At 45.0% G+C, this 12,943-nt stretch overlaps 1 protein-coding gene across 1 annotated transcript in view; it reads right to left on the reverse strand.

Annotated features, from left to right (window-relative positions):
* Positions 1-12,943, reverse strand: part of LRP6 (LDL receptor related protein 6) — a 334,641-nt gene that overhangs the window by 170,608 nt on the left and 151,090 nt on the right. The window contains exon 4 of the mRNA XM_029599796.1: positions 1,328-1,524. Coding sequence (XP_029455656.1) covers positions 1,328-1,524 — 197 coding nt within the window. The remainder of the gene's footprint in view (positions 1-1,327; positions 1,525-12,943) is intronic.

Consider the following 12,943-nt stretch of genomic DNA (forward strand, 5'->3'; position numbering starts at 1 on the left):
ACATGCTAGAGACAAAAAATTCCTGGATGAATAAATTATTTCTTCATGGAGCAAATGGTTCAGGAACCAACAAGAGAGGGGAGCTATTTTAGATTTAATTCATAGTGGAATGCAGGATTTGGTGAGAGGTAACTGTGGTGGGACCAAACATGATCCCACATTTGAACTGATGACTGGAAAGGGGACAATATGTAAATCTACAGTCTTAACATTACATTTTCAAAAAAGAAACTTTGGTGAGAAAACAGAAAAACTGCTTGCGGGATCTCCTTCGATGCTCAGCCTGGTCTTTTCCTGGTGCCAAGGGAGCTGACAATCCTGATGTCCTGGAGAGCAGGGAGATAGAGGATCTATCCCGTCCCCTTGATCCTTGGAAGTAATGGCAAGAGGGACCACTAGGGGAAGTGTATCGGAAGGCTCCCCACGATCTCTCGGCGTCGATGGAACAGACGCAGGCGTAGAGGAAGCAGACTTCGGAGCTCCGAAAAGCTTCTCCAACTTAGAGGCGTGCCCGATGCCCTTTGGGGACGTTGTGTGAGGCCCCCAGGCAGAGGATGCGAACCTCATGTGGGTCCATAATGGACATTGTCTGTGGGAACTGGGGGCACCGACGAAAACAGGTCGATGCCATAAAAACACCCAGTGTGCGGTCGATGACCGGCAGTCACCTCGAGACGAGAAATCGGGAATAGACCACAAAGTTGGAAAAAAGGGCAGAGAAATAACCTACGTACAGAGGAGGCACCGACCACAAAGGGGGACCAGACGAGGAAGTCTGGAAACACTCGAAAAAATAATCGAAAAAACAAGGAAACTGAAGTGCTCCACCAACCGCGAGGCAACTGCATCGTGGATAAGAAGAGACTGAAAGGAACCTCGCGTGGACATGCGGATAGCAGCATGCTGGGCATGCTCAGTGTGCTGGCCAAAGCTTCTAGAAACTTTGACAAAAGTCTTCCGTGCCGGGCTCCATCAGATGATGTCACCCACATGTAAGGACTACCATCCTGCTTGTCTTAGGAGAAACATGCTTAACTGAAGATGAAAAAGGAAGAAAAGCATTTTAGGATACTATATACCATCTCAAATATGCTCTGTATGGTGTACAGCAAGGGCCAGTACAGTAACAAGTGTACAAAAGCACATATAATGGGTCGAGAGGGGTTATGGTGAGTACATGACACTGATACAATCTAAATTATGCTGAGTTCAAGAAAATCTAACCTTACCCTTGTCCCACTGCCTTATTCAAAACTTTATAGAAAAGGGCAGTTCAATATCCTACAAATTGTTTTCAATCTGGAGACTGTAAATAATTCAAACTTACCATTTGGTTGCCTCTGTTGGTTGAAAGCATGGATATCCATGGGAGAGAAAATGTCTGAATGGACTTCACGACGATCCTCCCCGGTATACTTATTACAAGCCAGAATAGAGCGTGTGTTCCAGTCTGTCCAATACAGTGTGTCCCCAAACAAAGTTAAAGCAAAGGGATGTGGGAGTGATCCTTTAACCACAGCTTGCCTATTAGGATGAGATTTGAGAAAGTTAAAATATGGAGAAAGAAATAGATTTTTTTTAAACATTTTCATTCCAGTGAATGTAGCTTGTGAAATGTACTAAATTAACAACTTAGGAGACAGATCTGAGTTCCTAGCCAGCAGGAAGAACCACACCTTTTTGTAGAAACACTGGACAACCTATTCAATGACTGATCAAATACCCCTGGGGTGTTGGATTCCCTGTGAAGGACCTGGAGCCACAGATGAAAGTGCTAGGTTACTAGGCCCCAAATATCTCTGATCTATGGGAACTGATTGTGGACAGTTGGAAAAGGACAGTCTGTTCTTGCAAAATGGCTATTGGTCAAAAGGTGTAGAGAACTGAACCCAGCAGTATGTGGGATTAGGATTAAAAATTCTAGTTAAAACTGGAAGTATAGGGCATGGTGAAGACTACTGAGTGAAAACCAAAATATAAAAATAACCAAAGTTGTGTTTTGCAAGTGAGAGTATTTGAAACATCTTTCAGCTCATATATCATTTTACAGCAGCCATTTTCCTCTTGTTTCTTAATCTCTATTGCTTTTACCTCATTCTCCATATTTCTATTAAAAAAAAAAGTCTTTTACAAGTCTATTTTTATTTAATAGGTTTTCTAGACCACTGTTTAGTAAAAACTTTCACAACTGTTTACATAATTAAGAAAATAAATACATCCCTTCAATATAAAATTTAGAATACATAAGAATAGAAAAGTAAAAAGTTTTACAATAAAACAGTTAAAATAAAGATAAAATATAAATAAAAACAATATAAAAGAGTAAGATTAGAAATATGACTCAACCAGTAGTGCTATAAGCTCTCTTAAATAACCAGGTTTTCAAATTTCTTTTAAACGCTTTAAAATTCAATCGCATTCTTAATTCAGGTGGCAACTCATTCCAATGCTTTGGGCCTGCTAATGAAATTGCTCTCGCTTGCACTAGAGTTAATCTCGCCGAAGTAACAGATGGCACCGTCAGAAGGCCTTTATTTGCAGATCTGAGGTTTCTCTGAGGAGTATGTAATCGTATTGCGGCTTTCAGCCAGTCATTTTGATCACCAAAAGTTACTTTATGTAGGATACATAACGTTTTAAAAAGAATGCGTGAATCAATTGGAAGCCAATGTAGGGCCATTAAGCTCAGTGTTATATGCTCATTTTGTTTTCCCCCATTAGTATTCTCGTGGCAGTGTTTTGTAGAAGTTGTAGTGGCTGAGTTGTTGATGCGGGTAGGCCCAAGAATAAGGCGTTGCAGTAATCGGTGCTCAAGAAGATTAATGACTGCAGTACTGTTCTAAAATCATTTTTAGTCTAATCTCAATTTGCAATACATATTTTTCTAAAAACGTATAGAAACAGACCCATTGTACAATCAATTAGTCGCAACCTCACTTGTAACTGTCCACGCCATCATATCTCAATTTCAGAGCCACAGGGACATTGGCCTTCCAGTTGCTTTTAGATTTCTCTTCGTCCCACATCTCCCTATTGCTTCCCCCTCTCTGTGCCTTTTCCCACACCTTCCCTAATGTCCTCTACAAGTTCCCCTTGCAACACCAACTGTGCTTCAGCACACAAGCACAGTACAAACAGAAGTATTACTAGTCTCCACGGTCACACATTGTCCTCTACCCATGTCGCATGCTACTCCCATTCTAACCTGGAAGCATGAGTTACACAGACAGGATGGGGGGATGAAGGCAGAAACAGCGAGCCTGCATGCTAGTGTTGCACATGCTCTCTTATCCTCTGATAATGCTGTGGATATGTGCGCTCTCTCTGCCCCCTCATGTATTAAGGCGCACTAGACTGTTAGCATGTCAGCATGCAGCTCCATGCACATTTTTGTGAGTGCTGTATTCCCAATGTAACAAGAAGTTAGTTTTACACACAAAATATGTGCACACAATTCACTCCACCATGAAAATCCCATGTTAATCAAGGCATTAGGTATTACTTCCCAGTGCAGATAGGTGGGCAGGCTTTATTCATGTTTTTTTAATTCTAATTCTGGAAATGTAACTTCTGGTCAGAGGGAAAGTAAAGTATCTGGGGCTAAATAACCCTTGTTGTAGTTACACAATGTTAGGTTCTATTTTAGGAGTTACCACCCAGGAAAGAGATCTAGGCGTCATAGCGGATAATACATTGAAATAGTCAGCCCAGTGTGCTGTGGCGATCAAAAAAGCAAATAGAATGTTAGGAAATATTAAAAAGGAAATGGAAAATAAAACTGAGGATGTCATAATGCCTCTGTATCGCTCCATGGTGAGACCGCACCTTGTGCAGTTCTGGTCACTGCATCTCAAAAAGTATATAGCTACACTGGAGAAAGTGCAGAGAAGGGTGACCAAAATGATAAGGGGCATGGATCCGCTGCCCTATGAGGAAAGGCTAAAGAAGTTAGGGTTGTTCAGTTTGGAGATGAGAAGACTGAGGAGAGCTATGATAGAGGTCTACAAAATAATGAAAGGACTTTAACAAGTTAATGTAAATCAGTTATTTACTCTCTCGGATAATAGAAGTACTGGGGGCACTCCATGAAGTTAGCAAGTGGCTAATTTAAAACAAATCTAAAGAAAATTCTTTCACTCAGTGCATAGTTAAGCTCTGGAATTCATTGCCAGAGGATGTGGCTACAGCAGTTAGTATAATTAGGTTTAAAAAAAGGTTTGGATAACTTTCTAGAGGATAAATCCACAAACTGCTATGACAGTAATTAATAAGCAATAGTAGCTTGTGATCTACCTAATGTTTGGGTACTTGCCAGGTACTTGTGACTTGATTGGCCACTTTTGGAAACAGGATACAGAGCTTAATGGACCCTTGGTCTGACACAGTATGGCATATCTTATGTTCTTATGTCTTCTCAAGCCTACCACAGTTTTCTGTATTTCTTTTCTTAAACATTTATAAGAACATTTAATTTTCTCACAGTCCTGCAAAGGTGTGTGGGTAGTCTTGCTTCCACCTATCTGTGCCCAGAATATATGCAAGATAGACAAATACTTGGGGGTAAAAAGTGATCTATTTACACCCTCAGATAGTTTTAAAATCATAACAATAAGCTTACAACAGCACACCCTAATTTTCCCTTCTTTGCTAGCTTGCCAGTAGGAACTCATCCTCGTATAAATGAAAGTATAGCTATATGTTTTTGTCATTAATTCTACATTGTATTCTATCATGTCATATTATTTATGTACTCTAATTGTATTTATTGCTTGTGTTTATTGTCTTCCACCTTGAGCACCTTGATGGAAAGACTGGTTACAAATTAAATTGGAAATATTTATAGGGAAAAAAAAGGAAGAAATGAATTGGCATTTTTAATTCTTGTGGTAATTGTCTGTTGACTTTTTTCCTAAGATACTGTACATGCCTACCACTTATTTAGTTGTGTAAGCTCAAAAGCAGAGCCACACCAGTGAAGAGAGGAAGAACAAACACTGCAAAGAATATGTAATAATTCTCGAAAGCAAGTACAGGACTTTTCATCTTGCTATCGACTAACTCATGTTATTACTGCTAACAATTTTCTCAGGGTGTAGTTAAATGCAATTCCCTTCGGCAACAAACCTGCTAATTAGAACTGCTGCTTCAGGGTAAGAGAAAGCTAATTCAAAAGCTGACTTCACTTAGCAGCTAGTTTCTTTGTATTCCATTCACAGGAAATTGTACACACCTCAATATTATTTACACTACCTGAACTCTCAATACAAAAAGTCCCAGAAAAACTGCTTAGAAGAAATATTAAAGCACTATTTATTTTACATCATACAATACATTCTCAGAGTTTCTCACCACATTAGTAATAAAGATTTTAAAACTAAAAGTGAGTTTTAACCAAATTTATCTTCTATTTTCAGTCCAAGAAAATTGTTGATGCTTCTAGCATTTTCCATATCTGCTGTAGGCATTTTGCTATAACCTCAGTATTTTTTGCACCAACATTAATCTTCTGAAACACTGCAAATGCAGAAGTCTCCACATTAATCAGTTTGCACGCGTCAGTTCCTGATGTATTAAGAACATAAGAACATAAGAAAATGCCATACTGGGTCAGACCAAGGGTCCATCAAGCCCAGCATCCTGTTTCCAACAGTGGCCAATCCAGGCCATAAGAACCTGGCAAGTACCCAAAAACTAAGTCTATTCCATGTAACCATTGCTAATGGCAGTGGCTATTCTCTAAGTGAACTTAATAGCAGGTAATGGACTTCTCCTCCAAGAACTTATCCAATCCTTTTTTAAACACAGCTATACTAACTGCACGAACCACATTCTCTGGCAACAAATTCCAGAGTTTAATTGTGCGTTGAGTAAAAAAGAACTTTCTCCGATTAGTTTTAAATGTGCCCCATGCTAACTTCATGGAGTATCCCCTAGTCCTTCTACTATCCGAAAGAGTAAATAACCGATTCACATCTACCCGTTCTAGACCTCTCATGATTTTAAACACCTCTATCATATCCCCCCTCAGTCGTCTCTTCTCCAAGCTGAAAAGTCCTAACCTCTTTAGTCTTTCCTCATAGGGGAGTTGTTCCATTCCCCTTATCATTTTGGTAGCCCTTCTCTGTACCTTCTCCATCGCAATTATATCTTTTTTGAGATGCGGCGACCAGAATTGTACACAGTATTCAAGGTGCGGTCTCACCATGGAGCGATACAGAGGCATTATGACATTTTCCGTTTTATTCATCATTCCTTTTCTAATAATTCCCAACATTCTGTTTGCTTTTTTGACTGCCGCAGCACACTGAACCGACGATTTCAATGTGTTATCCACTATGACACCTAGATCTCTTTCTTGGGTTGTAGCACCTAATATATATTGATGCGTCTCCCTTAACCTCTCTGCCAGGAGATACAGCACCAAAGCGGATTTCGAGACACCACCAGAGGAACTTTGTGACAAAATGCTTGGAAACCAATATGAACTCTGATTTTGGGGGGGAGCAACTTTCCACTGAACATTTCTCAAGTCCCCCAATCTAGCAAAGTATTTGCGGATAACGCAAAATGGGAATGAAGAGTGAGTGCTGAAAGACCAACTTGTCATGGAACCGTGCACTCCAGTCCTCACTAACTGAAATGAGCATCAGTCCTCAATATTCTCAGATTCAGACATGCCTACAGCTACCTTCTCTACTATCCTAAACTTCCTATACTTGCTCTGCCCTAATTTCCAAGCTGTATAAGGCCTATCAATGCAAGGTGTTTTAACTTTTAGAGACGAGTTCATGAATTAACATTTATGGTCCGAAATCACTATTAAAATTAAACCCTGCTTACCTGTAACAAGTGTTCTCCTAGGACAGCAGGATGTTAGTCCTCACATGTGGGTGACATCATCCGATGGAGCCCGGCATGGAAAACTTTTGTCAAAGTTTCTAGAAGCATTGACCAGCACCCTGAGCATGCCCAGCATGCCGCTTACCTGCGCGCATCCACGCGATGTCCCCCTTCAGTCTTGTAACAGAGAGAAATATGAGCAAAAAAATAAAACAAACCGAAGGAGAACCCAACTACACGGGGCAGCGGGCGGGATTCCTGAGGACTAACATCCTGCTGTCCTAGGAGAACACCTGTTACAGGAAAGCAACTGCGCTTTCTCCTAGGACAAGTAGGATGGTAGTCCTAACATGTGGGTGAATACCAAACTCCAGGCTGTCTCCGTGAACAGGAGAGAACAAAAGATGCCCAACAAGGTGCGCAACACAGATGCGGCTCTGCTGGTTAGTAGGAGACTGCCTGGCATCAACCAAGGGCACTAGGCTGGAAGAGTTGGTTACAGGTGTAGAAGACATTGCGCAGGATGGACTGACCAAATGCACTGTCCTGCCGCCCATCTTTGTCTAAGCAGTAGTGAGCCGCAAATGTGTGACGAGAACTCCATGTTGCGGCACGACAAATTTCGATGACGGGACCTGCTCGCAGATGAGCTACAGATGTCACCATTGCTGCACAGAGTGAGCCTTAATGCAACCAGATAGCTGAAGGGCCTGCCTGAACATAGCAGAAAGCGATGCAATCTGCTAGCCAGTTGACAAGATCTGTTTACCCACCACCATGCCCAGCCTATTTGGATCAAAGAAGACAAAGAGCTGAGTGGACTGCCGATGCCCAGCTGTGCGTTCTAAGTAGAAGGCCAAGGCCCTCTTGCAATCCAGCGTCTTAAGGGCTCGTTTCCCCCAGGTGGGAATGAGGCCTGGGAAAGAAGGTGGGCAGAACAATGATTGATGTGGAAAACAGTCACGACCCTTAGGCAGGAATTTAGGGTGCATACGCAAGACCACCCGATCATGAAAGAAGCTCGTGTATGATGGGTATATGACCAAGGCCTGAAGCTCACTGATTCTGCAGGCCTAAGTAATCGCCACTAGGAAAATGACTTTCCTGGTGAGGAACTTTGGATCACAGGTGCGCAGCGGCTTGAAGGGAGAACGCATGAGCCACTCCAAGACATCGTTAAGGTCCTAGGACGCACGAGAGGGCCGAAGAGGGGGCTTCATCTGAACTAAGTCCCTCATAAAACGATCCACCAAGGGCTGTACTGAGATGGGAGTGCCATCGATTCCTTGGTGGTACGCTCCAACTGCCCTGAGATGGACCATGACTCTGAAAGGTGCCACTGGCCGAAAGGTTCAGGGGCTGGAGAATTACACTCTTAACATCCACGCCGTGAGGGCCAACGCCTGGAGGCTTGAGTGGTGCAGGGTGCCCCGATTCTGAGTTATCAGATTGGGTGCAGTCCCCAGCTGAATGGGGTCCCTGATCGACAGATCCAGAAGGAAAGGTAACCAGACCTATTGGGGCCAATAAGGCGCCAAACAAGGATCATGGTTCCTCTGTCCTGTTGAAGTTTCAGCAGAGTCTTCAAGAGGAGCAGGAGAGGAGGGTATGTGTACCACAGACCCTTCCCCCAGTGGAGGGAGAAGGCGTCACCCGCCAGATGGCCACCCCCAGCGACAGGGAGCAGAAGCTGCTCACCTTGTGGTTGTACAGGGAGGCAAAGAGATCCACATCTGGGGTACCCCACTGTTGGAAGATCCTGGCTGCTACCTCCGGATTGAGGGACCACTCGTGCGGCTGAAAAGAGCGGCTCAGCCAGTCCACTAGCACATTCAGCTTCCCTAATAGTTGTGGCCCAGAGCGACATCCCCTGCGACAGAGCCCAGGACCACACCTGCACCGCTGCACCGCTTCTCAACAGAGGAGGAATGACCCCGTGCCTCCCTGTTTGTTGATATATCACATTGCTACCTGGTTGTCCGTCCTGATCAGGACTATCTTGTGGGACAACTGATAACTGAACACCCACAGAGCGTAGCAAATTGCCCAAACCTCCAGGAGGTTTATTTGGCAGCGGGCTTCGTGGGCGGTCCAGAGACCTTGTGTATGGAGGCCTTCCACATGGGCTCCCCAGCCCTGAGAAGAAACATCGGTTGTGAGCAGAACTTGAGGTGGTGCCGCCTGGAAGGGAATTCCCTACTGCAGGTTGGAGATGTTCTCCCACCAGGACAGGGGCATCCTCAAAGGCTCTGTGACCGAGGGAGAGGACTCTAGGTCCTGAGAGACCTGTTGCCACTGAGCCCGCAGGGTCCACTGCAAGCCGCGCATGCACAGACGGGCAAGAAGGTAACATGGACAGAGTGTGCCATGTGGCCTAACAAGCAGAGCAGAAGGTGGGCAGTCACATGCCAGTTGCTGTGTACAAAGGTTGCCAGGAGATCAGGGTAAGGGCCTGGTCATGAGCAAAAACACTTTAGCCTGCACTGTGTCCAGCCTGGCCTCTATAAATTCCAGCTGAGGAGACGGGCAGAGTTGAGACTTGGGGAAGATGATCACAAACTCCAAAGACTGCAGCGTTAGCACTGTCAGAACTTGAGCACTCAGGGCCCCTGGGTGGGAACTGCTTTGCTCAACCAGTCGTCTAGGTACAGGAAGGCGTGTACTGCACAACGTCTGAGGTACACTGCCACCACCGCTAGACATTTGGTGAAGACACGAGGGGCTGAAGCCAGCCCGAAAGGCAACACCTTGTACAGATAGTGAGCCTTCCCCACCACGAAATGGAGATATTTCCTGTGGCCAGGGAAGATTGCTATGTGAGTGTAAGCCTCCTTGAGATCGATAGAACAGAGCCAGTTACCTCTTATGAGGAGAGGTATCAGCATACCCAGACAGAGAACATCTTGAACTTTTAAGAGAAATCTGTTCAACGCCCTGAGGTTGGGATGCAAGCCTCCACTTTTCTTCGGTATAAGAAAAGACCTTGAATAGAAACTGGCTCTACCGCTCCCACCACGAAAAGGGCAGAGTTCTGTCCGAAGTATAGCCTGCCAGGCGGATGAACTCCACGACAGAGAGGTCTCTGGGAGCCGTTGGAAGTTGAGTTGGTACCCCTGACGGATTATAGTAAAGACCCATCAGTCTGAGGTGATTTCTTCCCAGCAAATGGCGAAGCAGAGGAGCCTGCCTCCCACTGGGGAATCTGGCTTCAAGGGTATAGTCGGCTGACTCGAGCTCTCTCACTGCCAGTCAAAACCCCATAGCCGGGGCTTGCGGGGGCGCTGGCTGAGGCCTGGGTGCTTGCTGCTGAGGAGGGCGGGCCCTAGAGCTAATGCATGGCGTGCGAGCTCGGGAGGCCGGAGGGTAATATTTTCTCTGCCTGTAAAAGGGCTTCATGGAACTGGGCCTGGAAGGTTTCCTGGCAGAGGAAGGGGCATCAGAGGCGCTAACAGAGAGCTGCTGAAGGGTGTCACGGAGGTCCTTCAACTGGGCCACTGCATCCCGGACCTTATCCTCAAAGAGGTTGTCACCAGTGCAGAGGAGGTCAGCCAGCTTTTCCTACACCTCTGGATGGAGGTAAGAGGCCCTGAGCCAGGCCATTCTATGGGCATCGATGCCTACAGTGGCTACATGGGCAGCAGTTTCAAAGTCATTGTAGGTAGACCGCACCTCGTGCTTGCCCGCCTCCAAATCTTACAGGGAAATAGTCGAAAGCACCTCCTGCTGTTCCTGCAGGGTTCTCTGCAAGATCCTGAACCCACTTCCACAGTTTCCAGTTGTACTGAATCATATACAGCTGGTAGGCGGCAATACGGGCGATGAGCATTGCGCCCTGGAAGACTTTACAGCCCAAGGCATTGAGTTCCCTGTGCCCACACCCCGGAGGCGCCAAGGCGTGGGTATGGGAGCTACTGACTTTCTTGAGGGTGGACTCCACAACCACCAACTGGTGGGGGAGGTGCCACTTCTTGAAGCCCATGGCTTGCTGCATCAAATACGTGGCATCTGTCTTCCTATTGAGATTGGGTGCTCCCACATCTGAAGGAGAAGGTCCTTGAAGATATTGTGGCTAGGAACTGCTATGATCTCCTTAGGAGCGTCAACGAATTGGAGTACCTCCAACATTTCACGTCACGCATTCTCCTCCCTAAGCAGTTGGAAGGGGATAGCCTCGGCCATGGTCCTGACAAAGCCCGCAAAGGACAGATCCTCCAGAAGGGACAGACACCGTTCCTCAGGCGGGGAAGACTAGGAGAGGGGGGGGTCATCTGAGTATTTGGAGGAAGACTACGTGGAATCATCGCCCCAGGAGTCGTAAGGCCAGTCCTCCTCACTAGGGCCAGCGCGGCACAGGCGAGGCCTGTGGGGAATATCAGCCCTGGGCTCGGACAGCTTCGGAGGTTGAGGGCATCGTGGGAATCTATTGTTCTCCTGGCATCGAGGGGACCAAGGGCCGCGGGAGGTCAAAGGGACCTGGTAAGGGCTCGGGGAACCGAGGTCTCGGGAACGTGGCACCAGCCGTGTCTTCCTTGGAGAACCAGATGATGGGGGAATCGCTCCGGAGGGGGATATCTGTGGCGCCTCTGGGGGATCAAAGGTACCTAAGGCACAGGTTGCATTGGTAGGGAGCCTAAGAGGATGTCCAGACGCTCAAGCAGAGGTGCTAGGATAGATGGCAGGGGGCTCCGGCATGGGAACCGGTGGCACAGTTGGCTCGACGAAATTCCTAAACGTTTGGGATTCATACTTTCTACATGCTTATTTACACCTTCAAAAATCTGTAGCAGAATGATAAGGCAAGACTTTTCTTGGCTAAATCCATGTTGGCTTTGTCCTAACATAGTAATGACAGCAGAAAAAGACCAAAATGGTCCATCTAGTCTGCCCAGCAAGCTTCCCAAGGTAGTAACTGCCGCTCTGTGCAGGTTACCCCATGTTTATCTATATGTTCAGTGATTTTCTTCTTTATAATAGTTTCAACCATTTTTCCTGGCACTGATGTCAGACTCACTGATCTGTAGTTTCCTGGACTACTCTGGAACCCTTTTTTTTTATTTGTGCAATTTTACAATTCTTAGATAGCAAAAGCTTATCATTGATGGATCATACATAATTCAAGAGGAATTTTTCAAAAACAATCTATCCATTTTTTTCAAATTCTCTCTTTGCCTTTCTTATCAATGCTTTGCATCTAACTTGCCAGTGCTTATGCTGTTTCTGGTTTTCTTCATTTGGATCCTTTTTCCATTTTTTGAAAGATGTTCTTTTAGCTATAGCAGCCTCTCACACCTCATCTTTTAATCATACCAGTAGTTATTTTGCCTTCTTTCCACCTTTTATAATGTGTGAAATAACTCTGGTTTGGTCTTCCAAGATGGTATTTTTAAACAAGGCCCACACCTGCTGTAAACTCTTAAATCTTAATAGTTACTACTTTCAGTTTTTTCCTATCTTTCTCATGGATTTTTTTTTTGTGTCCTCCCTACAGTTAAATCAAGTTTGAACATGTTATGATTACTATTGCCAAATGGCCCAAAACCATTACCTGTCACACCAAATCCTGTGTTCCACTAAGCACTAGGTATAAAATAGCTCTCCTCCCACCACTTTGTTACTCCATGGAGCAGACATTTATTTCATCTAGGAAATTTGCCTCCTTAGCATGTCCTGATGTGACAGTTACCCAGGTAATATGGAGCAACTGAATTCACCCATCATCACTGTGCTGCTAATTTTGTTAACATTTCATTGTCTGCCTTTACATTCTGACCAGCAAGATGGCAATACACCCCCCCCAATGCTATTTTATCCTACTTTTCACATGGAATTTCTATCCAAAAGGATTCTACAGAGCATTTTGTTTCCTGCAGAACTTTTGTCCTGTTTGACTCAATATCCTCCCTCCACTAAATTGATCCACCCTATCATTATGATACTGTGGACGCTCGAATTACAACCGGCTTGACTTACAAACTTGGGTTACAACCAAAATTTTAGTTTTGAGTTACAACCTGAATGAAGACCAAAGCCATGTGTATCCGCTCATGCGTGCGGTTGCTTCTAATTGGGCGTTTTTTCCTGTCAATCGCGTTTTTTTGGGCTT

The sequence above is a fragment of the Rhinatrema bivittatum genome, chromosome 4 (assembly GCF_901001135.1).
Source record: "Rhinatrema bivittatum chromosome 4, aRhiBiv1.1, whole genome shotgun sequence".
Lineage (NCBI taxonomy): Eukaryota > Metazoa > Chordata > Amphibia > Gymnophiona > Rhinatrematidae > Rhinatrema > Rhinatrema bivittatum.